At 44.3% G+C, this 25,346-nt stretch overlaps 1 protein-coding gene across 3 annotated transcripts in view; it reads right to left on the reverse strand.

Annotated features, from left to right (window-relative positions):
* BRPF1 (bromodomain and PHD finger containing 1) overlaps window positions 1-22,548 on the reverse strand; it is a 75,606-nt gene extending 53,058 nt beyond the window's left edge. For 2 of the 3 annotated variants that reach the window (XM_073591991.1, XM_073591992.1), the window contains exons 1-3: window positions 22,093-22,548; window positions 14,663-15,271; window positions 9,843-10,802 (exon numbers count right to left, since the gene is read on the reverse strand). In XM_073591991.1, the coding sequence (XP_073448092.1) occupies window positions 9,843-10,802; window positions 14,663-15,261 (1,559 nt within the window). In that variant the 5' untranslated portion in view covers window positions 15,262-15,271; window positions 22,093-22,548. The remainder of the gene's footprint in view (window positions 1-9,842; window positions 10,803-14,662; window positions 15,272-22,092) is intronic. The other variant, XM_073591990.1, reaches the window with a different exon arrangement.
* Window positions 22,549-25,346: the final 2,798 nt, after the last annotated feature.

Here is a 25,346-nt window from a genome sequence, read left to right on the forward strand (position 1 = left end):
AATGAGTTTACCAAAAATGTAAATATTGCAGAATATACAGCCTCATGCTACATAACTAAGCTCCATTTCATGCTGAACAAACTAAATTATTAATGTATCTTGAATAGAAAACTTAGAAAATCTTTAGAAAGATTTTTACTCCAAAAGCATTTTATTAAAATAAATTTGATTTAAAAAAAATCTGATTATTTTTATTTTTGTAAAAAAAAAAAATATATATATCATGGATTTTTATCCACCCTGGATCTCTGTCCCCTTTTCTCATCAGTAAGACCCCTTTCACAGACGGGGGATTGGGATTCCCTTCCATCCAGCAGATCAGATCAGATGGCAGTCAGGTGTAAACGGACAGGCAGTCCATTTACATCCAGCTGTCCATAGAGGAGAGCAGTCTGTGTCCACTCTACATGAGCGGAGCGGACGTGGACCTGTCATCAGCATGCTCAGCGGAGAGATCCCCTGCTAAGCAAGCAGTCTGCCCCGTGTGAAAGGGGCCTAAAATAAGATGTTGCCAACATTGTGTTCTTGTATAGCAAGCATGTCAGACTGATGTTTTCTGGCCAACACTAAGAGCCCTTTCACACTGGGGCTTTACCGTCGCTTTTCGGCCAAAAAAGGTTAAAAGCGCCTGCAAAGCGCCACTGCCCATTGATTTCAATGGGTAGGGGTGCTTTAGGAGTGGCGTATACACCTAAAGCTCCTCAAAGATGCTGCTTGCAGGACTTTTTTTTTACATCCTGCCAGCCCATCGCTCCAGTGTGAAAGCACTCTGGCTTTCACATTGGAGTGACAGGAGAGGCACTTACAGGCGCTATAGCGCCTGTAAAGGGCCTCAGTGTGAAAGGGGTCTTAGCCATCGACTGGTGAGGTTTTCAAGTTAAACCCACATCATAAAAATAAATGATCAAAAAATGGTGCATTACATGATGTTCAGATTCATGTTTTCTGTATTCTACAAAAGAAACTGGCTGATCCTGCTGATCTCCCCCTCCTGTCCCCAATGCAGTTGGGGATTTTGCAGAGCAGTGGTGGCAACTCTGCACATGCTCAGTTTTCAGCGAGTTTCTATGCTGAGCATTTCCTCCCTATCACATCTGATGAGCAGCCCATGTGACTATAGAATCACACATGTGGGCGTATACATAGTGGTAAATGACAGCCCGCTCCCTCCTCCATGCCTACTAACCAGCTAAACACAATAGGGGCGGGATATTACATGTAAACTGATGGAGGCTTCACCTCCCTCTTATTCTATGACACAGGATGGAGGGGCGACACAGCCTGTGACTGGCAGAAATCCACCCAAAACCATGTTACTGCCAGAAAATAATAAAGATTTGATATCAAATATATGTTTGTATGATGATTTAAAACAGTTTATTGGATATTCCAAACTTTTTTTTTTGAACATGCTCCTGCTTATGTTTCCCTGCAGACAGGCTGGGAATGATCTGGGTCATGTGACAGCTTTATTAAAATAATTACAGTGCCATCATTTCCATACAGAATTAAAAGGGACACTATAAATGAAACAGTGTGTGTTTAGTAACACTTTAATACAGGCTACACTTCCTTCCATAACTTTGCATCTAAATATGTCAGAAACGTTTTATGACTCCCTTCTTTGGGATTTTATTTCTTTAGTAAATACAGTTATGGTAATAATTGCAACTTAAGTTATAACCTTTTTCTGTTAAAGGCTTGTTTACGACATAGCACATGTATTAGAGTAGAGCTGCACGATTAATAGTCAAGAATCATCGCGATCTTGACTAAAGTGTTTCCTGATTCTTTCTATGCAGAGAATTCTCTCTCTGCTCTTCTGAAGCCACAAACATCAAAAGAAAGGAAGAAAAAAAACTTGACAGTCTGCCAAGAATCAAAACATTCTTTATCAGTGGAAACTTAAGTATAAACATTGTAACAATTTACCAATGGAATAGACTTCGTGTGCAAGTGAAAAAAGTTTAACCACTTAAAACGGAGTTCCACACAAAAATGGAACTTCCGCTTTTCGGAACCCCCCCTCCGGTATCACATTTGGCACCTTTCAGGGGGGAGGGGGGGTGCAGATACCTGTATAATACAGGTATTTGCACCCACTTCCGGGCAGAGACTCCCGCAGGAGTCTACGCCCCTCCCCCCCCGTCTGCTGGGAAACACACAGATCCCAGAGACAGCAGGGACCATCCAGATTGCGCAGCGCGGCTCGCGCATGCGCAGTAGGGAACCGGGAAGTGAAGCCGCAACGCTTCACTTCCTGATTCCCTCACCGAGGATGGCGGCAGCGGCAGCAGCAGCCTAGAGCCGAGCAATTGATCGGTTTCGGTTGCCGACATCGCTGGACCCTGGGACAGGTAAGTGTCCATTTATTAAAAGTCAGTATTTGTAGCTGTTGGATTTTTTTTAGGTGGAGCTCCTCTTTAAACACTAAACCTTTTTCTGACATTTGTTGGTTTCAAATGAAAATCCTTTTTTTTTTTTTTTTTTTGCTAGAAAACTACTTAGAACCCCCAAACATTATATATATTTTTTTAGTAGAGACCCTAGAGAATAAAATGGTGGTTGTTGCAATATTTTATGTCACACTGTATTTGCGCAGCGGTCTTTCAAATTAAATTTTTTTGGAAAAAAACCCACAAAACCAGTAAAGTTAGCCCGTTTTTTTTCTGTATAATGTGAAAGATTTTACGTCGCGAGAATCGTGATCTTTTTATTCTAAGCAAAAAAATTGTGATTCTCATTTTGGCCAGAATCGTGCATTTTTAACTTGCACTGAACCCTGCTCCAATGCATTAGCTTGCAATGGCTTTTTTTTAAACCGTTTTCATTCTTGTAAGCCGTTAACATAAAATTGCAACTGCACTGTGAGAAAATGTTACTTGTCATATTTTGTTTTCTAGAGCACACCAGGGCAGCTGATCCCACCTCCACGGATTTGACTGACAGCAGCAATGGCCAATGGCTCGCACTGCAATCAATCTACTCTGAGACCACAGAGAAAGTGCTGCTGTTGACGGGCATTGCACTGGATCAATACCACACATCACTAGAGTCCTCCATCTCCTCTCTTGCACACTCCTAGAGGGGTGCTTTTCAGCTGCCCACATCACTGTCTCCATGATATGGACCAGATGGCGGTCCAGGATCCAGAAGAGGAGGAGGAGTGACACCACAAGGGGACTGTTGAGGACTGGCTGGCAAGGGTGCATATCTACAGCACTGAATTGGTGGTCTCTCACATCTGGAAATGGCAGCAGCAATGGACTTGGATGGGGGACTTAGGCGAGTATAACTGGCTTCACCATAAACAAAAAAAATATTACAGGATAGGCTAGAGGGGTATCATATTTTGGAGTGGGGCTTTAAGTAAGGCAATCAGTAATTCTAAATGTGGATCATGCTCATTAATACCCTCCAACTAGTTTTTTTTTTTTTTTACATAGCCCAACTCTCTTCTAATCATGGCTCACATTTGTTGCAGCTCTTGCATTTATCAGGTGTTGTATAGAAAGCCCTCAAAAGGGAAAGTTGAGCATCCAACTAACTGTGGACTTATAATCATTAAGATTACGGTTTGTTGCCTGTGTGTATAATAAATAAGAGCTCAGGAAAAAAGACTTCCCACAGAGTGAGGACTCTCATTACTCATCAAAAGACGCAAGTCAGGAAAGAGAGTTTGTTTCATTTATAACGGGGAACAGACTGAACTCCCTGATTACAGCTGACATATGTAGACTCTCTACGCAAAGAAAATATTAGTAATAAGACACTGTAGCATATTTTAGCGAAAAAAGGAAGACAGCATAGCAAGATGAAAAGCATTATCTTCTAACACACATCTGAAATCACTCAAAAGCTACATTAAGAAGCGTACTGCTCATGTGGCAACGCAGATTTTTTTTTTTTTTAAGATCTGGCACTTTAAACAAGCTTGACATGGTGTAAAGGCTGATTTATAGAATATTTCCTCTTCCGCTGTTCTATAAACGAATCTAATAATCCAGGACATGTCAAACTGGAGTTACAAGACCACATGCAGCACTCTTCTACCCATTTGGGACTCTCAACCGGTCTCCCTTTAAATTCTGCATCCCTTTAAATTCTATGTATGTCTTCACACTGGTCCGTTGTGTTAAAAATCTTGCTTGCTGTATTTTTGAACAGGAAAATAAATAAAATAAAAAAAAACAAAACACACCTTCCCATTTAAATGCTTCGAAAATGCAGCAAAAATGCATCAATACCGCACCCATGTTATGGTTTTTGATGTGGTTGAGTCACATGACCTATGAAAAACATCATTTAGCACAGTAAGGCCTCTTTCACACGGATGATCCGTATGTCCGTTTTTCATCCATCCGTTTTCGGATGAAAAACGGACATACAGTCATCCCTATGGAGCGTCGGATGTCAGCGGTGACATGTCCGCTGACATCCGACCCGCTCCGATCCGAAAAGTGTAACGGAGGAAAAACCTACTTTTTCCTCCGTTTTCGGATCGGATCGGATGACGACGGACACTACGGACCGTCATCATCCGATCCCCCCATAGGGGAGAGCGGCGCTCTGACAGGTCCGTCGCTGCACAGTGTGCAGCGATGCACCTGTCATCTTCCTGCTCAGCGGGGATCGGCGGAGCTATCCCCGCTGAGCAAGCGGATGTTCACGGGGCGGATCATGACTGATCTGCCCCGTGTGAAAGAGGCCTAAAATTGTGGTAAAATCTGCACCCTTATCAGCACTTCGACCATATCATTTTTTTCTGGCCCAATACGATACCGATTTTTCAGCTGCCTTTCAGGACGATATTCTGTAGATTTAAAACCTTTTTCTTTTTTTTATTTTTTTTTTTCACAAGAAAAACCTTTTTATTTTTACATGGCCCTTTGAAAAAAACAAAAAACAAAAACGTTATTGCTGTCACAAGGAATGTAAACATCCCTTGTGACAGTCATAGGCAGCGAAACCTCAAGATCTGCATTTTTGAATACTTTCTATTTTTTAACACTGGCACCTTTAGGACGTCAGTAATCCGCAAGTGATGTCATGACTTCACTTCCGGGATACTAGATCCGAACAAAGCTCATCTGCTTTGTTCGGGTCTTTGGCCAGCCTGCGGACGTGCCGGCTGGGCGCTGGGGCCTCCTGGTGGGACGGAAGACCTGGGAGCTCACTCCTTGTAACAACAGCCCAGCTGCTGAGCCGCATTGGTTGATAGTACAAGAAAGCCGACCGTCCGCTCTAAAGAACGGTACTGGGGTGATACCTGCAGCTGTATGCATTACCCCGGTACAACCCCTTGAAGCAATAACGGTAACATCAGTAGGTTTGTGACCGATGGCTCAAAAAAAGTGAAAATTGGCTGCACCGATAATTGGTCAAACACTATAATGTGGCCCTTGAAGATTAACTCCACTCAACTCAACTCGGCCCACTGTTTCAACTGAATGTGACTCGCCTGTAATAAACTCACATATCACCTATATGCTGCTCTAGGCTCTCTTCAGCTGCACTGGGAGCTACCTTGGCACTGTCAAAGAGTGACAGGAAAAACCACCACTTCCTGAGTACATATCCTACCCATTAAAGCAGAGTTCCAGCCTGTATTAAAAAAAATGTAAGTCAGCAGCTACAAATACTTGAGCAGCTGACTTTTAATATAAGGACACTTACCTGTCCAGGGAGCCCGCAATGTCAGCACCCGAAGCCGACCTGTCCATTGGCTTCGGATGCAGGCATCCTTACTAAGGGAAACACAGCCTGTTTCCTACTGCGCATGTGCGAGTTGCGCTGCACTTTCTGAATGGTCCTGCTGTTTTCTGGGACCCGTCTGTCTCCCAGAAGGCAGCAGGGGAAGGAGGAGGGGCCATAAAATGACGTAGGTGCCGTGGCGCCCTTACATGGAAGTGGGAGCGAGTACCTGTTTTTGACAGGTATGACAGGTATCTGCTCCCCCCTGAAAGGTGCCAAATGTGGCACTGGGGGGGGGGGGGGGGGGGAGCAGATAAGCGGAGCTTGCATTTTTGGGTGGAACTCTGCTTTAAGAATGACCACGAGTCCTGCAATCATGGCTCTGTTTGTGTACTGAAAGGTGAGGAGTTCCCAGACCTTTTGGCACCTTTCCCTATTACATTAAAGCAGAATTCTAGGCAAATATGCAGTTCTTTAATCCTCAATACATCATGATATGTATTCTTTGAAATACAAGCAGTAGAAGTACATTGATTTGACCTGGTACCAGCCTCCTGAGGTCATACTTACCTGTTCTGTGCAATGGTTTTGCGCAGAGTAGCCCTGATGCTCCACTTCTCAGGTCCCCCGTCGGCGCTCCTGGCTTCCGCCCCCTGCTAAGTGCCCCGATGGCAAGCCACTTGCTATGGGGGCACTTGTGCGTGCTTGCTCATGAGCCCCACACTGTGCTTTCATAAGACACAGTGTGGCTCTGCCCCACCATCCACCCCCTCTTCACTGGCTGTGATTGACAGCAGCAGGAGCCAATGGCCCCTGTTGCTCTGTCTCTAGGCCAATGAGGAGGGTGAAAGCCTCTGTATGGGGGGGGGGAGGTCTTTTTACTTTAATGCAGATTGTATTAGGGTAAAAACCTTCTGACTTTACAACCACTTTAAAAAAAGGTGAATTTTTGCAGCAAAAGTTGTTTTTATTTTATATTTTAATTGGCTAATTATTATCTTTGCCTGGAGTTCTGCTTTCAGTTATAGAACAGCAAGGGTTAGAATTGCTTTTAAAACATCAGGTTGAATTTCTTTTACAACCATGTTTTAAAACGCAGTTTTTTTTTCACTTTTAAATCTGTTCTGCTTTTTACCACTGTTCTACTCCACGTATCAAAGATTACTTGTACAGCGACTGAATGCTTACTTCCCTTACAGAGCAAATGTAAAATTGTATGTTCCCAGCAGGCCTTTGGAACTCCTGAATTTTATGAAGCTGAATGTAAATCAGGCCATCACTAGCTGGGTAGTCTATAAAGAAAGCTGAGGGTTCTCGGGAATAGGCACTTAAAATAACAAAAAAAACAAAACAAAACAAAAAAAAAAAAAAAAAACACACATTGCTTCAGCATGGTATCAGCTGAGGTAATGATGTAAAGGTTTCTAACACAATGGCAAAATAAGCCATGCCAGATCTGGCGCAGATACCATTGGTGGGCTGGATGTGGAGCTGGACAGATCAGCGGGAGTGTGGGAAAACAAATAAAACAAAATTGTAAGTATAGGGGCCTTTCACGGGGGGCGTTCCGCATGTCCGTTTTTCCTCCATCTGTTGGCGGATGAAAAACGGACATACGTGTATGTGTATGGGCTAGCGGAAGTTAGCGGATGATCATCTACTGACATCTGCCTCTGTTAAGTTCAGTTTTTTGAGACGGAAGAAATTTTTTTTTTCCGTTTAAAAAACCGAACGGATGAAAAACAGATGTTAGTGGATGACATCCACTTACATCCGATCCGCTAACATCAGTTTTACACCCAAAAACAAGGGCGTTCAGTTTTTTAGTTCAGTTACTTTTTTTTTTTTTTTTTTGTAAAAAACTGATGAAAAACAGATGTCAGCGGACATGAAAACGAATATACAAATTGACATCTGTATCCGACTGAACTAAGAAACTGAATGGCCGTGTGAAAGGACCCCAAGTAAGTCTACTGGTTTCCCTAAAGACATTTTATCAGCCTTATGGCCCGTACACAAGATCCGAAAATGGGACGATTTCTCTTTGCATGCTAGTTGTATATTGAAAATGAAGTTTACTAAAGTTAGGAAAATTCTTGTACGACAGAATAAAAGTAAATAAATAATTAAATCAGAAATTATGTAATGTGTTGTAATGTCTTTGTATTTTCGATCGACAGCTATACTGATACGAGAAAAATTTTCATAATATCGGATGAAATGCCGTGATCCGCTCTCAAAAGCTGTGTACGAACGATCAGATTATCGTACGATCGCTTCGAAAGCAGTATTTTACATCCGATTTTCGGATTGTGTGTACGGGCTAATCAGTTTCTTGTTTTTTTTTTTCTTTTTAGAAGGGGTAAGGTCTGCTTTGATGGTCTGCTTTGATGGCAGCAGAATGAATTAAGTGCCAAGCTACAGAATTCTTGCAGCTAAAGTCCCTGAAAGACATTTTAAAAAGTAGGCGATACAGTGGTAACCCAAGAATAACTAAGAGCCCATCATTCACACAGGGGCAACACGACTTCCAGCACGACTTTGGGAGGCAACTTGGACACGACTTGAGTATCAATCACAGCACGACTTGGGGCAACTTACAACACAACTTGAAGTCGCCTCCAGGACAGGGAACTTTACAAGTGGCCAATCAGAGCTTATCAGCTATGTGTGAGAAGGAGGGGGCTGGCTGTTTAGTGGAGGAAATTACTTTCTGTTTCTTTTCTGCTTCCTGTAAGTTGCCTCAGTATGAACAGTGATCAGACTTGGAGGCAACTTCCATTGAAATCAATGGGTACAAGTTGCCTTCAAGTCGGATTGAAGTAGTACAGGAACCTTTTCTAAAGTCGGAGCGACTGCAGTAGTGTGCATTAAGACAGATCCATTCACTTACATTGATTTTTTTCGTGTAGTGCGACTTGAGGCGACTAGGGGCGACTTGAAGTCGGATCCAAAGTTGCCCCTGTGTTCACACGGGGGCGACTTGTCAGGCGACCTAGCCGCCTGACAAGTCGCCTCCCGTTCTGTACAATGGAACCGTTCTAATCGGAGCGACGCAGTGCAGGTCGCCTCGGTGAGGCGACCTGCAAGTCGTGCCGCCTCTGGTGTGAACCGAGGCTAATATAAATCTCAGGGAGATAATCACCCTGGACTTTAAAGCTCAGCCCCCCCCCCCCCCACTGCTGCAGCCCCATGAAGCCATGAGGGACAGGGGAGTCTTATGCAGGGTGGATTTGATTTAAATCACTAGTAAAAAGGCTTGACTTAAATCAACTCTATTTAAATCATAACTTTTAAAGAGCAACTGTCATCTCTGTTCTGCAGCTGCTCCTCCTCTGACCCGCTGGTGACTCACCGACAGTCCCATTCACTTTAATGGGATGGCTGGTGATGCGGCAGTGACACAACAAGGTGCGGGATGAGGCGGCAGCAGGTGAGTGGATGCCCGCTAACAGGCGCTGCCATGATGGATCTGAAATCACAGGTGCTCTTTAAATGTAAGGACTTACTGGTAGTTAGAATCTTTAATATTTGCAAACAAAATGAAGGTTTCCTATTTAGAATAATAAGCTGTCAGGTTAGTAAAACAGCGATATTAGAACCAATTCAGTCATACAGTTTGTAGAGTACATAAATTTGCAAAACAATGGGATAAAGGAATATTCCTGAACTTTGTTTTATCTCATGGTTACTGTGAAATTGTGTGAATACATCAATGCAGTGCCTGTTATCTCGGCTTGCAGAACTTGGATTCATTGAATGAGTTTACCAAAAATGTAAATATTGCAGAATATACAGCCTCATGCTACATAACTAAGCTCCATTTCATGCTGAATAAGCTAAATTATTAATGTATCTTAAATAGAAAACTATCTTTAGATAGATTTTTTTTTACTCCAAAAAGCATAAAAGCATTTTATTAAAATAAAATTTGATAAAAAAAAAAAATTCATTTAAAAAAAAAAAAATCATTGATTTATATCCACCCTGGTTCTTAGGTCTTCTTTTGAAGTTAAAATGAATAAATGGAAAACCCAGGTACAAGAGTCTAAGATGGTATTGGATTAATAACAGAAGATATAGGAAAGCCTACCCAAGCTGAACATGAACTTTGTGTTTCCTATTACTTTTTACCATGGACTATTTACCTGTGAGGAGGAATGCAAGGAACAGACACAACTGGAGCAGCTGCTCTTTTTTCAGCAAGGATTTTCCGAGCTTTCTTCATTTTGATCCTCGACTTGGCCTTTGCCTTTTTTACTTTTTCCGAGCTCCAAACTTTCCCTTCCTCTTCTTCCTCATCGTCTTCCTCCTCCCCCTCACTGTGGGAGAGGGCTGGGAGTTTGCACACAGACCCAGGAGGGGTGTGGATGTCACAATATGCTGTTTTTCGGACACTAAAAGATGTTCCATTGGCACCCGTTTCCCGCACGGGTTCCATTTTCATGTAGAGACCGGCCTGCTGTGCGCAAGTAACGTGGAAGGCAGTGTAACAGTTTGCTTTGTGGCACTGAATACAGGCTCCAGAGCCACGTTGTTTACAAATATAGCAAGTGAGCTTCCACCGGGCAGGTGGGATGTGCTCAATGCTGTCTATAGGTTCCAGGAAGACTGTATTAGCAAAACAAACCTCGGGAATCCAAAGAGCACAAACTACATGTGCCCAGCGCCCATCGTCTGTCTGTTTAAATGCCCCTCCCTTGTTTGGGCACAGGGCACAGTCTACTGCTCTTGAAGGGGACTGAAGACACCTTCTGCAAAGCCACTGCCCCTCCGGTATGTAAGGAACCCCATAGCACTCCTGGTGCACAGCCAAGTTACACATATCACAGAATAATATCACATTGCTGTTCTGACATTCCCCATCATTGCAAATACAGCACACAGCATCCTCATCTATTAACGCGTTTGGATCCCCTTTGTTATGGCTTTCGAAGTAGGACTCCTTCTCCAGCCGGTCCATTAGGTATTCAAATGTCTCCTGTGGGATGCAATTGAGGCTCTCAGTCTTTCGTCGTTCATTCATGAAATCCAGCCAGATGTAGTCCTCTTCATCCATATCATACTCCACTTCTTCATCCATTTCTTCTGCAGACTTTTCAATGTACCTTCAAAAGGCAGGTGAGGAAAATTAGACAGAAGTAAATGCACAATTTTTTTTCCGGCAGATTATTGGTAATCAAGAAAAGCATTAAGGTGAAAAAACATCTGATGATTACCGGCCCCCCAGCCCCCCGATTTACTTAACTGAGCCCTCGAAAGTCCCGCGCTCGGTCGTTGCCCGGGCTTCTCGGCTCTTCATTGGATAGATTGATAGCAGCGCAGCCATTGGCTCGCGCTGCTGTCAATCAAATCCAATGACGCGGACGCCGGGGCCGAGTCCTGCACTCGGCGGCTATGGACACCCGAATGCAGGACTCGGGAGAGCGCCCGCAAGGTAACCCCCCCCCGGGAGAGAGCTTCTCCCAGGGTGTTATCTGAGATGGGGAGGAGCTAGAAGAGCTGCCAGAGGACCCCAGAAAACGCCATTCGGGGCCACTCTGTGTAAAACAAGCTGCACAGTGGAGGTAAGTATGACATGTTTGTTATTTTTGAAAAATAAAAATCGAACCTTTAGTGGTTGTAAAGGCTGAAGGTTTATCTGAATACCTTCTATACATGAAGGTAAAAAAGCTTCAGTGTGCAGCTCCCCCATCAGCCCCCTTAAAACTCACCTAAGCCCCCTCTCAATCCAGTGATGTGCAGGAGAGCCTCGGCTGTTCTGGGCCATTGGCTCACACTGCTGCTGATTAAAGCCAGTGAGCCAATCAGGAGAGAGTGGGGGTGGGCTCGGGAGAATGGAATGGACACACAGAGCAGCGGCTCAGGAGCCCACTATAGCAAGCTGCTTGCTATGGGGTCACTGGGCAAGAGGGAGGGGCCTGGAGCGCCAGCGGGGGGACCCAAGAAGAGGAGGATCTGGGCTGCCATTACATGGAGCAAGTAAGTATAACATGTTTGTTATTGAAAAAAGTAAAAACTAAACCTTTAACGCCGCAAAAAAAAAAAAAAAAAAAAAGTCAAAAAGTCTTAAAACTGCATCAAAGATTTCAAGCCAGGATAAAAGTCTCCAATAAACTTACGGTGTCAGGTTATGTGCACTTGTTTGCTTGTGAGAGTTAAATACAAGCATGCAAATGTGTGTGTTCCAGCAGTACCTGTCAACTCCCGATAGCGAAAAACAGGGACAGAGGATTCCTACAGGTATGGACTACAGACTGACAGGTCCTTCAGCCTACCCGGTCTGAAGAAGAAGCAGATGCTTCGAATCGCATTACTGCTCACCTACATCAGCACGTCCTCTGCAGTGACGTCACATCCGGCCAAATGCCATCATGCGTTCCACGCTGGTTATGATGGTGATCTGCCGCTTTCTGCTGCCCGGGGACCCAGCCAGTGCACACGGCTTGGGGGACTGACGACCCTCTATCCACTGTGCCTATATTACTCATCTGATCTGTGAGTTTCTAATTGACTTGTAACTATTAAAAAGTGTTTATTTTAATGCTGCACTTTTTCTGGTGCCCTTCTGTCCCCGTTTTGCACTATACAGAGTCATCTGCTTCACTCTAATGCCCTGTATACACGGTCGGACTTTCCGACGGAAATTGTGCGATGGGAGCTTGATGTCGGAAATTCCGACCGTGTGGGGGCTCCATCTGACTTTTTCCATCGGAATTTCCGACACACAAAGTTTGAGAGCTGGATCTAAAATTTTCCGACAACAAAATCCGTTCACGTATATTCCGATTGTGTGTAGACAATTCCGACGCACAAAGTGCCACGCATGCTCAGAATCAAGGCAGAAGAGCAGCACTGGTTATTGAACTTCATTTTTCTCGGCTCGTCGTACGTGTTGTACGTCACCGCGTTCTTGACGTTCGGAATTTCCGACCAACTTTGTGTGACCGTGTGTATGCAGGACAAGTTTGAGCCAACATCCGTCTGAAAAAATCCGATAGATTTTGTTGACGGAATGTCCAATCGTGTGTACGGGGCATAAGGGTGCTGTTTTACCATTTACCTATGGATTTTTTTTTTTTATGGACTTTTAATAGACTTATTTCTTATAATATGATGTTCTGTTTCATCAGTAACACATCTCTCTAGCACCACTAGACTAACTCCCAGTAGTGATGCTACCTAACTGTTGATAAGATAGTTTGCTTCTGGATGAACATTAGGGGTGTTGAATATAATCGCATCGATGCATCCTGATTCAGACGTTCAGGAAGCTGCGAGTCGACCAAATTGATCTACAGTACAGTGCAGGGGGGAGGAGCTCAAGGAGACCCGACATCAAGAGAGGCTTCACTGGAGGCCCCAGAAGGGAGAAAACACACTGAGCAGCATGGAGGAGGGGGAAATCGACTGAGAGCTGGTGAGTGCCAGTGTCACTGATCCCATTCCTCTGCCTCTGATCCCACCCGTGCCACTGATCCCACCCATTCCTCTCTGCCTCTGGAGAAAAATGTAGTTTTTCTGACTTCTTGAATTTTTGGATGAAAATTTTTTAACCATGTGCATGCACAGTAATTGTGATGCATCGTGGAATCGAATCGTTGACAGGACATTTGTAATCTAATCAAACCATGAGACCAGTGAATATGCGCACCCCTAATGGACATGTATCATGTGCAGCAAAGAATTTGCCACCCAGAACCCCACCCAGAACAACAAAGACAAAAAAAAAAAAAAAAAAACACACAACAAGCCATGTTGCTCAAAATGCAGTGAATAAAAAAGTCAACATCATGGATTTGTCAGGCAGAGATGTGAGAATCTAAAGACTGCCTAAACAGTTATAACTTATTTTCCAGCAGTTACCCTATAAATCTAATTTAAAGCAGTATTAAATCCAAAAGCAGAGGTATATTATATTGCAGCTTACCAATTCTTAGATGTGATGGCTGCATTCGTTTTCTTTTTAGGCTTACTTCTATTTTCATCTAGTGATCTGGCTAGTAAGTGTGTTTTTCAAAAGAAAAAGCTCTCTTCAAGTTACAGGGATGAGACAAACCATATACAACTGCCAGGGGGTGCTTACAATGATCAGCTTTCATTTATTTATGAAAAACCTTTATCCCAAAAGGAAAAAAACTGTTTGCTGTAACTGATTATAAAGTGTGATCTGCAATTTGGCCACAATTTGTAAATGTATTTCAAATCTGCTAGTACACTTAACACTAACTCAGAATGATAATGTTGCTCTCTGCTGTGCCCCCTGTGCTCATTCATTCAGAGTGGAGGCACTCTAATACAGTAGGAGGTATGTTACTGGTCAAATCACCAGGTGAAAACAGAGGGGGGAAAAGCCTAAAAACAGAAGACTAATGCAGCCGCCACATCTAATGATTGTTAACCTGCAATATATTACTGATACACTTTTTTTTTTTTTTTTAATCGGCAAGTACAAGTACCAACACTTTTGGTCAAGTATTCACCGATACCAAGTACCTGTACTTTGCGGTGTGATTTGCGCCCATACAAAATGAATGGGCGCAAATCGCAGTGCAAAGAATCGCATGCAATTTAAACAGGAATGCGGTGCGATTCCTGTCCGAAACGCATGTGATTTCCCCACCGCATTCCTGTTCAAATTGCATGCGATTCTTTGCACTGCGATTTGCGCCCATTCATTTTGTATGGGCGCAAATCCCACCACAAAGTATCAGTATCGGGAGCATTTTTACTAATACTCGTTAAAATATTCGGTATCAGTGCATCTCTAATATTACATTTTTGGTGTTAAATCTCTTGATTCTCCAGAAACCAGGTGCAGGATGTTGCATCTTCAGAAACAATACGATTCTTCTCCCAACCCCCTAAAAAACATAACCTAAAATAAACCTTAAAGTGTACCTCTAGACAAATCCTTTTTATGTTTTACGTTCTAAGCCAGCTGGTTACTTGGATGTTTTCCACGTACCTGTAATAGGAGGAAGGCCGGGCAGGAGCATCTGGTACATCACTGTCCAGCTCTCGGTAAACCACTTCGGGGAGCTTTGGTGTGGTGCCCGCAGACGGCGTGTGATGATGATGGTGGTTTGAGTCCTTCCTCTTTTCCTTGTTTTTATGCTTTCCAGACTTAGGAGTTGCAGTAGGAGTTTCATTATTTTCCTTATTGCTCCCATTCTCAGGCGCTTCCTCAGGAACATCATCATCTTCAGAAACAACATCCAGATTGTCAAAGATGCTGATGCGATGGACCTTTCCGTGTAGCTCTACTTCAACCAGTCGCTGGGCCTGAGCGTAGGTCATCACCTCACGACTTGGCGACTGGGACAGTTCAGAGTTAGTAGGTGACTGCTTATTAGCGGAGCGAGGCTGTCGTCCTTTCTTCTTCGACCTGCGGATGGGTGTCTGCTGCTGAAGCGGAGGGTTATCATGGTCATAGTGATAGAGGTGGTACTCAATCCCACTGTAGCTTTTATAGATTTTCCGACAGGTCCCTACAGGACATTCATAGGGCGGTTTTGTGGCCCTCAAGTTGTGGCAATATGTCTTCACATCAAAGTCCACACCCATTCTGTTACATCTGCAACAAATAACATAGGACAACAGGGAGCATTAGAAGGTGAATAGTGGATCACACAACTGAATTCAATAAAGCTGCTGTGCCACTTTTCTGGCGGTGATCCCTCGTTAATGTTTTGCGCCAAATTCATGAGGCATCTGCAACACTTTTGGTTCTGACAGTGACTCGTACACCAACTTTAGGGAGCTCTGCAATGTGCCACTTCTAAAAACTATTACTTTAAAGGGCCCTTTGTGCATCCATTACTTTACTCCTCACACTGACCTCACACTGACTTGCAGTACAATGCAGGGAAAATAGATGCACATTTCCATTCACTTTTATGCGTGTTTTAATGTGCGTTGACCTGTATTTTAGCGCACTTGTTAAATGCAGGTCAACACATAGGCACAACTACAACACCTCACCTCACCCGACGTGCGTTGCATTCAGGGTTCATTTAGTTGGTGAAAATATTTTAGTCAACAAAATTCACACTATTTTAGCCAACTAAAGTACGACTAAAACAATTCAGATGACTAAAATACGACTAAAACTAAAATGGCATTTTAGTAAAAAGACTAGGACCAAAACTAAATCAAGATTTGACGTCAAAATGAACACTGCTTATATATCACAACGGCTAAATCTGTGTCTGTAGTGCATGTTCAAACCTTAATATCATAAATTATAACATGTTATTTGATTTTTTACTCCAGGAGTATATAATGAGTTTGGAAATTCTAGAGAAATGCTTAAAGTGACTTATTTAAAAAAAAAAAAAAAAAACAAAGCCTTACAAACAAGTCATACTTACCTCCACTGTGCAGTTCGTTTTGCACAGTGTGGAACCGATCCTTCTCTTCTGAGGTCCCCCGGCCACTCTCACGGCTCCTCCTCGCATCAGACAACCCCCTAGGACAGGGGTATGCAATTAGCGGACCTCCAGCTGTTGCAAGACTACAAGTCCCATCATGCCTCTGCCTCTGGGTGTCATGCTTGTGGCTGTCAGAGTCTTGCTATGCCTAATATGATTTGTAGTTCTGCAACAGGTGGAGGTCCACTAATTGCATATCCATGCCCTAGGACAAGCGCTCTCCCGGGGGGGGGGGGGGGGGTGTTGTCACCGTGCGGGCGTGCTCCCGAGTCCAGCATTTGCGTCCATAGACAAGAATGCTGCACTCGGCCCTGCGTCATTGGATTTGATTGACAGCAGCAGGAGCCAATGGCTGCGCTGCTATCAATCTATTCAATCAAGAGCCGGGACCCTGTGCAGAGAGGGACACGCGTCTCTGCCGAGTGAATTACAGGGCTCAGGTAAGTAAAAGGGGGGGGGCAGCCTGGTGGGCTGATCACTGCCAGAAGTTTTTTCACCTTAATGCATAGGATGCATTAAGGTGAAAAAACTTGAGGGTTTACAACCCCTTTAAATAATGCATTACAATTTAACCACTTCCCGCCCGCCCTATGGCGGATTGACGTCCGGGAAGTGGTTGTGTTATCCTGACTGGACGTCATATGACGTCCAGCAGGATAACATGCCGCAGCGCGCCCCCGGGGGCGCGCATCGCGGCGATCGGTGGAGCGGTGTGTCAGTCTGACACACCGCTACACTGATCTTGGTAAAAAGCCTCCGGCGGAGGCTCTTTACCACGTGATCAGCCGTGTCCAATCACGGCTGATCACGCTGTCAATAGGAAGAGCCGTTGATCGGCTCTTCCTCACTCGCGTCTGACAGACGCGATTAGAGGAGAGCCGATCGGCGGCTCTCCTGGCAGGGGGGGTCTGTGCTGATTGTTTATCAGCGCAGCCCCCTCTCAGATCACCACACTGGACCACCAGGGATCGCCACTAGGACCACCAGGGAAGGGGCAACATGTGGATGGCCAGGTATGTACCCCATGGCCATCCACATGTGCCCAATGTGCCCAGTCAGTGCCAACAAATGGGCACTGATTGGCACAATTATGTTGCAGTGATGCCCAACAATGCCACCCTTAGGGGCATCACTGCAAACAACCAGTGCCGTCAGTGCCACCCATCAGTGTCCATTCATGCCACCTGTCAGTGCCCATCCGTGCCCATCAGTGCCCATCTATCAGTGCCCATCCATGCCCATCTGTGCCAACTATCAGTGCCACCTATGAGTGCCCATCAATGCCACCTATGAGTGCCCATCAATGCCACCTATGAGTGCCCATCAATGCCACCTATGAGTGCCCATCAGTGCCGCCTATAAGTGCCCATCTGTGCCACCTATGAGTGCCCATCAGTGCCGCTTACCAGTGCCACCTATCAGTGCCCATCAGTGCCGCCTATCAGTGCCCATCATCAGTGCCCGTCAGTGCCACCTCATCAGTGCCACCTCATTGGTGCCCATCAGTGCCGCCGTATCAGTGCCAGTCAGTGCCCGTCAGTGCAGCCATATCAGTGCCCGTCATTGAAGAAGAAAACGTACTTATTTACAAAAAATTTTTAACAGAAACAAAGAAAAACTTGTTTTTTTTCAAAATTTTCGGTCTTTTTTTATTTGTTGCGCAAAAAATAAAAACCGCAGAGGTGATCAAATACCACCAAAAGAAAGCTCTATTTGTGGGAACAAAATGATAAAAAATTTGTTTGGGTACAGTGTAGCATGACTGCGCAATTGTCATTCAAATTGCGACAGCGCTGAAAGCTGAAAATTGGTCTGGGCGGGAAGGTGTCTAAGTGCCTGGTATTGAAGTGGTTAATTAAACTCAATAGATTTTAGTAAACTAAAACAATTCAAAAAAAGGGATGGGGTTGGAGAAGTTTGGGAGCTTACAGAATATGTAACAAGGGAGAAAAAATAAATAATCAGTAGGAAACTATTTAATTAAAAAAAAAAAAATTTACAGGGCCGTTAAAGTATAACTAAAAGGCAAAACTTTTTTTTTTTGTTTTTTTTGTTTTGGATAGAATGGAGAGGGATTAGAACACCGGACAGTTTTTATTGCTGAAGCTATCAGCCATAACCCCGGTATTGTTTTTTGCAGGCGGCATTGGGCTTTCTCATGAAACCGTTCAAAGCAGCTCGCCAACGTTTTCTCGGGCTTACTGTTTCCGCCTGTTCGCAAAAGAAACAATTTGACGGTGCGGCCGACTGCTCCAATAGCCGATCAAAGAGTAGAGCCTCTTTGATCGCCTCTATGGCCTCTAAGAACCAAAGTGACGTAATGACTTCTGGTCCAGGCTGGAAGTAGGTTTTTTTGAGCTTTGGTGTCTTTCTGACTTCAGATCTTTCCATAATGAAATGTCATTCTTATTTCTATTACAAGGGATGTTTACATTCCTTGTTACAGGAATAAAAGTGATCAAAAAATAAATAAAAATTAAAGGGACAGTGTAAAAAAAAAAAAAAAAAAAAAACCAAATAAGGAAAATCAATAAATACATTTAACTCCTCTGTGCTCCCACACAGAAGCGAACGCATGAGTAAGTAGCACGCATATGCAAATGGTATTTCGCATCACACCTGAGGTATCGTCATGAACATAAGAGCGAGAGCAATAATTCTAAAGTTTAATCTCCTCTGTAACTCTAGACAGGTAACCTGTAAAGGCTTTTTAAAGAGTCGCCTATGGAGATTCATTAGGTACTGTAGTTTGTCGCCATTTCACGAGCGTGCGCAATTTTAAAGCATGACATGTTAGGTATCTAGTTACTCAGCGTAACATCATCTTTCACATTATCCAAAAAGTTGGGGTAAATATTGTGTTCTTTTAAAATTCATTAAAGCGTATTTTTTTTCCAAAAAAATGCAGTTGCAAAACCACTGCACAAATACCGTTTGACATAAAAAAAATTGTAATGATCACCATTTTTTTCTGTAGGGCAGTGGTCTCCAAACTGCGGCCAGGGGCCGGATGTGGCCCTTTGCTTATCTTTATCCGGCCCTTCTTTCTTCTGGTAAAAGGCACTATTCACCTCACTGACACCAACAGTGGGGCATCATTTCTGTCACTGACACCAATTATGGGGCATTATTCCTCCCTCTGGCAGCTACGATTGGGTATTATTTCTCCCACTGACACCAACGATAGAACACTATTCCTCTCCTTAATCCCACTGACACCTAGACATTTTCTATTCTTGCGGGCCAGTGTTTTGCCCCCCCCCCCCTTACAAATAAAAAGGCCCTTTGCTTAAAAAGTATGGAGACCCCTGCTGCTCTAGGGTCTTTGCAAAAAAAACTCTCTCTCTCTCTCTCTCTCTCTATATCTATATCTATATCTATATATATATATATGAGCAGCACAATTAATCGTTAAAGAATCGAGATCGCGATTCTACCCCTCTCCCGATCTTAAAAAAGCATTTCCTCTATTCAGTGCAGAGAGTTCTCTGCTTAAGTCCACAGCTGTCAAAAAAAAAAAAAAAAATACACAGGCAGCCTGCCAAGTTTCTCACAACATCCCTAAATAGAAAAACATTGTAACATATAGTTCCTTTAGATCAAAGGGATGAACTTTGGTCTGTAAATGAGGTCCATTTAACCATTTAAAGACTAAACCTTAGTTAACATTTGTTGCTTACAAGTTAAAATCAGTATTTTTTGCTAGAAAATTACTTAGAACCCCCCAAAAATTACTTAGAATCGCCTGAAAAGCGCCACAGTGTGAAAGGGGTCTTCATGAATTAAAAAAAACAAAAAACTAAACAGTAAAGTTAGCCCATTTTTTTGTAGAATGTGAAAGATGATGTTAAGCCGCAGCCAAGAATCACAACATTCTTTAGCAATGGCTTTCACACTGAAGCGGTGTGCTGGCAGGAGAGAAAAAAACTCCTGTAAACCACATCTTTGGAGCGGTGTATTCACTGCTCCTGCCCATTGAAATTAATGGGGCAGCGCGGCTATAGCCGCGCTATGCGAGCGGTTTTAACCCTTTTTCGGCCGCCAGTGGCGGTTAAAACCGCACCGCTAGCGGCCGAATACCGCCGCAAAAACGACGGTAAAGCAGCGCTAAAAATAGCACTGTTTTACCGCCGACGCTCCCACCGCCCCAGTGTGAAAGCAGCCTTAATGGCTGTTGCTAGGGGGTCCCTCGTAGTCTGCCTCCTTCAGTGCCTGGGCTGGTGACATCACTTCCCCTCGGCGCAGGAAGGGCTCAGCTCTGCTCCCTCCCTCTTGTCAATCATCTGGGACACGTTACAGGTCCCAGGTGACTGAGCAGCCAATCACGGCGCCGCTCGCGCATGCGCAGTGGGTGCCCAGCTGTGAAGCCACAGCCGGGCGCCCACAGTTGCAATGACGGCGCCGCCGAACGGAGGGGGAGACGAGTGGGGCTTCTATCCCCCCCATCACTGGACCCTGGGACAGGTAAGTGTCCGATTATTAAAAGTCAGCAGCTGCAGTAGTTGTAGCTGCTGACTTTTATTTTTTTTTTGTTAAAATGGGAACTCCTCTTTAACCACTTAAACAATAAACCTTTTTCTGACATTTGTTGGTTTCAAGTTAAAATCTTTTTTTTTTTGCTAGAAAATTACTTAGAACCCCCAAACATTATATATATATATCCAAAGACATGCTGGTAGGTTAATTGGATCCTGTCTAAATTGTCCCTAGTATGTATGAATGTGAGTTAGGGACCTTAGATTGTAAGCTCCTTGAGGGTAGGGACTGATGTGAATGTACAATGTATATGTAAAGCGCTGCGTAAATTGACGGCGCTATATAAGTACCTGAAATAAATAATTATATATATATATTTAGTAGAGACTCTAGAGAATAAAATGGTGGTTGTTGCAATATTTTATGTCACACCGTATTTGTGCAGCGGTGTTTCAAATGCAATTTTTTTGGAATAAATTACTTTAATGAATTTAAAAAAAAAAAAAAAAAAAAAAACAGTAAAGTTAAAGTTAGCCCAATTTTTTTTTTGGATAATGTGAAAGATTTTATGAATCGTGATGTTTTGATTCTACGCAAAAAAAAATTGTGATTCTCATTTTGGCCAGAATGGTGCATGCATGCATATATCTCTCTCATATATATATATATATATATATATATATATTATATCTGCACCATTCTGGCCAAAATGAGAATCACTATTTTTTTTTGCGTAGAATCAAAACATCACGATTCTCACAACGTAAAATCTTTCTATATATATATATATATATATATATATATATATATATATAACACTAAAGTTTTAAACAAAAAGGTCCAGAAAAAGCCTGGTCTTCAAGTGGAAGTGGTTAATTTGCAGGGATTTCCTGTCACTTCCTGTTTGGCTTTGGGACAGGAAGTGAAGGGAAATCTCCACAATGAGACACAGATGGCAAAAAAAAAAAAAAAATCTTACAGGGGCCAGACCCTCCCGTACTTTATCGGAAAAAAAAAAGTTCTGCCCATAGTTCTACTTTAAATAGCGGATGTGCATGGATTATTTCTGGAGAATACAGATATTGGTTTAGTACCAGTGACCTGCAAGCAGTATACGGATCAGCAGTCCCTCCGCTCCTGGCTCAGGTCAATGAAACAGAATGGAAACCACAGGCAGCCAAGCACCTGGCATTTCCAGGCCTGCCATGGCAGCCAGGTATCCTCACACCTGCCATGGCAGCCAGGCACCTTGCATTTCCAGGCCCACCATGGCAGCCAGGCACCCGGCATTCTCACACCTGCCATGGCAGCCCCCCTATATGCCTCATGACAGATGTCCCCCCATAACACACAGTGTATTGTTTACATTCAGCAGACCCCCTCCCTATAGGAATCCCCCCATGCAGCCCCCTCTATAGATGAGGAAGAGGTGAGGGCCCCATCCCCGGGCTCTCCAGGCCTCCCTCCCCGGGCCCCCCTGTGCACTCACCAGGCTGTGGAAGAGGCGGCGGTGGCGGCTCATGTCTGGCCGAGGAGAGAAATGGGAGGACTAGGCCTCAAAGCCTGCACCGCCTCCTGCCAGCCGCGCCCGGGAAAAACCTGCTCAGCTCCTGCGGCCTCCCTCTTCAGCCTTCCCCACGCCCGAGGCTCCTGCGCGACAGACAGGCAGCGGGGCGGGGGAGGAGGCCCGGGAAAACGGCTTTCCGAACCGCGGGGAACAATGGAGTCTCCTGTGGGGGAGCTGCGGCCCTGCCCGTGTAAAGTCAGCCGCCGCACATTCGCCACAGCCCCCTCCCGCCCCGCCGCGGGGAAAAATACCGGAGCCCCGGCTTCTTCACCGGGCACTCCCCCCCGAGCCTTACCGACCGCCTCCCCTCAGATTTCACTCTTCGAGGTTTATTTTTCGGCCGCCGGACGGCACGTGCCGAATCTGCAGCCGCCTACGGTCTGTGGGAAGATCCTGGCGGGCGAGGGGGTCCCTTAGGGGTTTCCAGGGCAACGACAATGGCCCTATAATAATGTGTGTGAATACTATTGTTTGCTCGTTTTTCTATCTATTTTGCTTAATAAATAATATTTTAAGCTGCACCGTGCTATTCATTGTCATGGCGGGGCAGGGGGGCGGTGTGAGGAGGGTGGCTAAGGTCACAATCCCCCTTTTGGGGTCCCCAGTGCATGGAGATGGGGAGCAAGTTTGTAAACTTTCCCTCCTAACACACAACAGGCTGCCCATGGGCAATGAAGGGGGTCAGGGGTGGCAGGCTAGGCCCAACTGTCCTTGGATACCCAGCCCAGCCTCAAGTGAGCCCTCATACACGGTCACTGATATACAGTGCCTTGAAAAAGTATTCATACCCCTTGAAATTTTCCACATTTTGTCATGTTACAACCAAAAACGTAAATGTATTTTATTGGGATTTTATGTGATAAACCAACACAAAGTGCCACATAATTGTGAAGTGGAAGGAAAATGATAAATGGTTTTTAATTTTTTTTTACAAATAAATATATGAAAAGTGTGGTGTACATTTGTATTCAGCCCCCTTTACTCTGATACCCCCTAACTAAAATCTAGTGGAACCAATTGCCTCCAGAAGTCACCTAATTAGTAAATAGAGTCCACCTGTGTGTAATTTAATCTCGGTATAAATACAGCTGTTCTGTGAAGCCCTCAGAGGCTTCTTAAAGAACCTTAATGAACAAACAGCATCATGAAGGTCAAAGAACACACCAGACAGGTCAGGGATAAAGTTGTGGAGAAGTTTAAAGCAGGGTTAGGTTATAAAAAAAATATCCCAAGCTTTGAACATCTCACGGAGCACTGTTCAATCCATCATCCGAAAATGGAAAGAGTATGAGAGTATGGCACAACTGCAAACCTACCAAGACATGGCCGTCCACCTAAACTGACAGGCCGGGCAAGGAGAGCATTAATCAGAGAAGCAGCCAAGAGGCCCATGGTAACTCTGGAGAGATCCACAGCTCAGGTGGGAGAATCTGTCCACAGGACAACTATTAGTCGTGTTCTCCACAAATCTGACCTTTATGGAAGAGTGGCGAGAAGAAAGTCATTGTTGAAAGAAAGTCATAAGAAGTCCTGTTTGCAGTTTGTGAGAAGACATGTGGAGGACACAGCAAACATGTGGAAGAAGGTGCTCTGGTCAGATGAGACCAAAATTAAACTTTTTTTGGCTTAAAAGCAAAACTAACACTGTACATCACTCTGAACACACCATCCCCACCTTGAAACATGGTGGTGGCAGCATTATGTTGTGGAGATGCTTTTCTTCAGCAGGGACAGGGAAGCTGGTCAGAGTTGATGGGAAGATGGATGGAGCCAAATACAGGGCAATCTTAGAAGAAAACCTGTTATGCCCCGTACACACGGTCGGATTTTCCGATGGAAAATGTCCGATCGGAGCGTGTTGTCGGAAATTCCGACCGTGTGTGGGCTCCATCGGACATTTTCCATCGGATTTTCCGACACACAAAGTTGGAGAGCAGGAGATAAAATTTTCCGACAACAAAATCCGTTGTCGGAAATTCCTATCGTGTGTACACAAATCCGACGGACAAAGTGCCACGCATGCTCAGAATAAATAAAGAGATGAAAGCTATTGGCCACTGCCCCGTTTATAGTCCCGACGTACGTGTTTTACGTCACCGCGTATAGAACGATCGGATTTTCCGACAACTTTGTGTGACCGTGTGTATGCAAGACAAGTTTGAGCCAACATCCGTCGGAAAAAATCCATGGATTTTGTTGTCGGAATGTCCGAACAAAGTCCGACCGTGTGTACGGGGCATTAGAGTCTCCAAAAGACCTGAGGCTGAGGCGGAGGTTCACCTTCCAGCAGGACATCAGACCTAAACATACAGCCAGAGCTACAATGGAATGGTTTAGATCAAAGCATATTCATGTGTTAGAATGGCCCAGTCATAGTCCAGACCTAAATCCAATTGAGAATCAGTAGCAAGACTTGAAAATTGCTGTTCACAGACGCTCTCCATCCAATCAGACAGAGGTTGAGCTATTTGGCAAAGAAGAATGGGCAAAAATGTCACTCTCTAGATGTTTAGAGACATACCCAAAAAGACTTGCAGCTGTAATTGCTGAGAAAGGTGGTTGTACAAAGTATTGACTCAGGGGGGCTGAATACAAATGCACGTCACACTTTTCACATATTTAGTTGTAAAAAAAACTGAAAACCATTTATCATTTTCCTTCCACTTCACAATTGTCAGGGCTGGGCTCAACCCTTCCATCTCAAAGCTGGCCGCTCAGCTGTCGGCTAATTGCCAGCTCCTTTCTCTCCACAGTGACTCACCTGCTGAGGATATCCAGCTCGTCAGTCCTACCTACTTAAGCCGTCCAGCCCAGATGATCTCTGTCTTCACCTTGGTCACATCTCTAGAGATGCTCTCCTGTGTTCCTGTTAAAGACTTGCTTGGCTGACATTCCTTCTGGCTGCAGATCCTGCTTGCTATTCTACTACGCTCATCTCTGGCTCCCTGATGTTTTGGCTTGTCTGACTATCCGTTCTGGTTCCTGAACTTTGGCTATGTTTTGACTATGTTTACCATTTTATTATCACAGTGGAACCTTGGTTACCGAGTAACGTGGTTAACGAGCGTTTTGAAAGACGAGCAACTTTTTTTTAAAAGTTCTTGCTCGGTTTGCGAGTGTTGTCTTGCAATACGAGCAGAATTCAAGCTAATGGGGTGTGCAGTACCGCATTTGGC

Source organism: Aquarana catesbeiana, linkage group LG07, assembly GCF_042186555.1.
Source record: "Aquarana catesbeiana isolate 2022-GZ linkage group LG07, ASM4218655v1, whole genome shotgun sequence".
NCBI classification, from domain to species: Eukaryota; Metazoa; Chordata; class Amphibia; order Anura; family Ranidae; genus Aquarana; species Aquarana catesbeiana.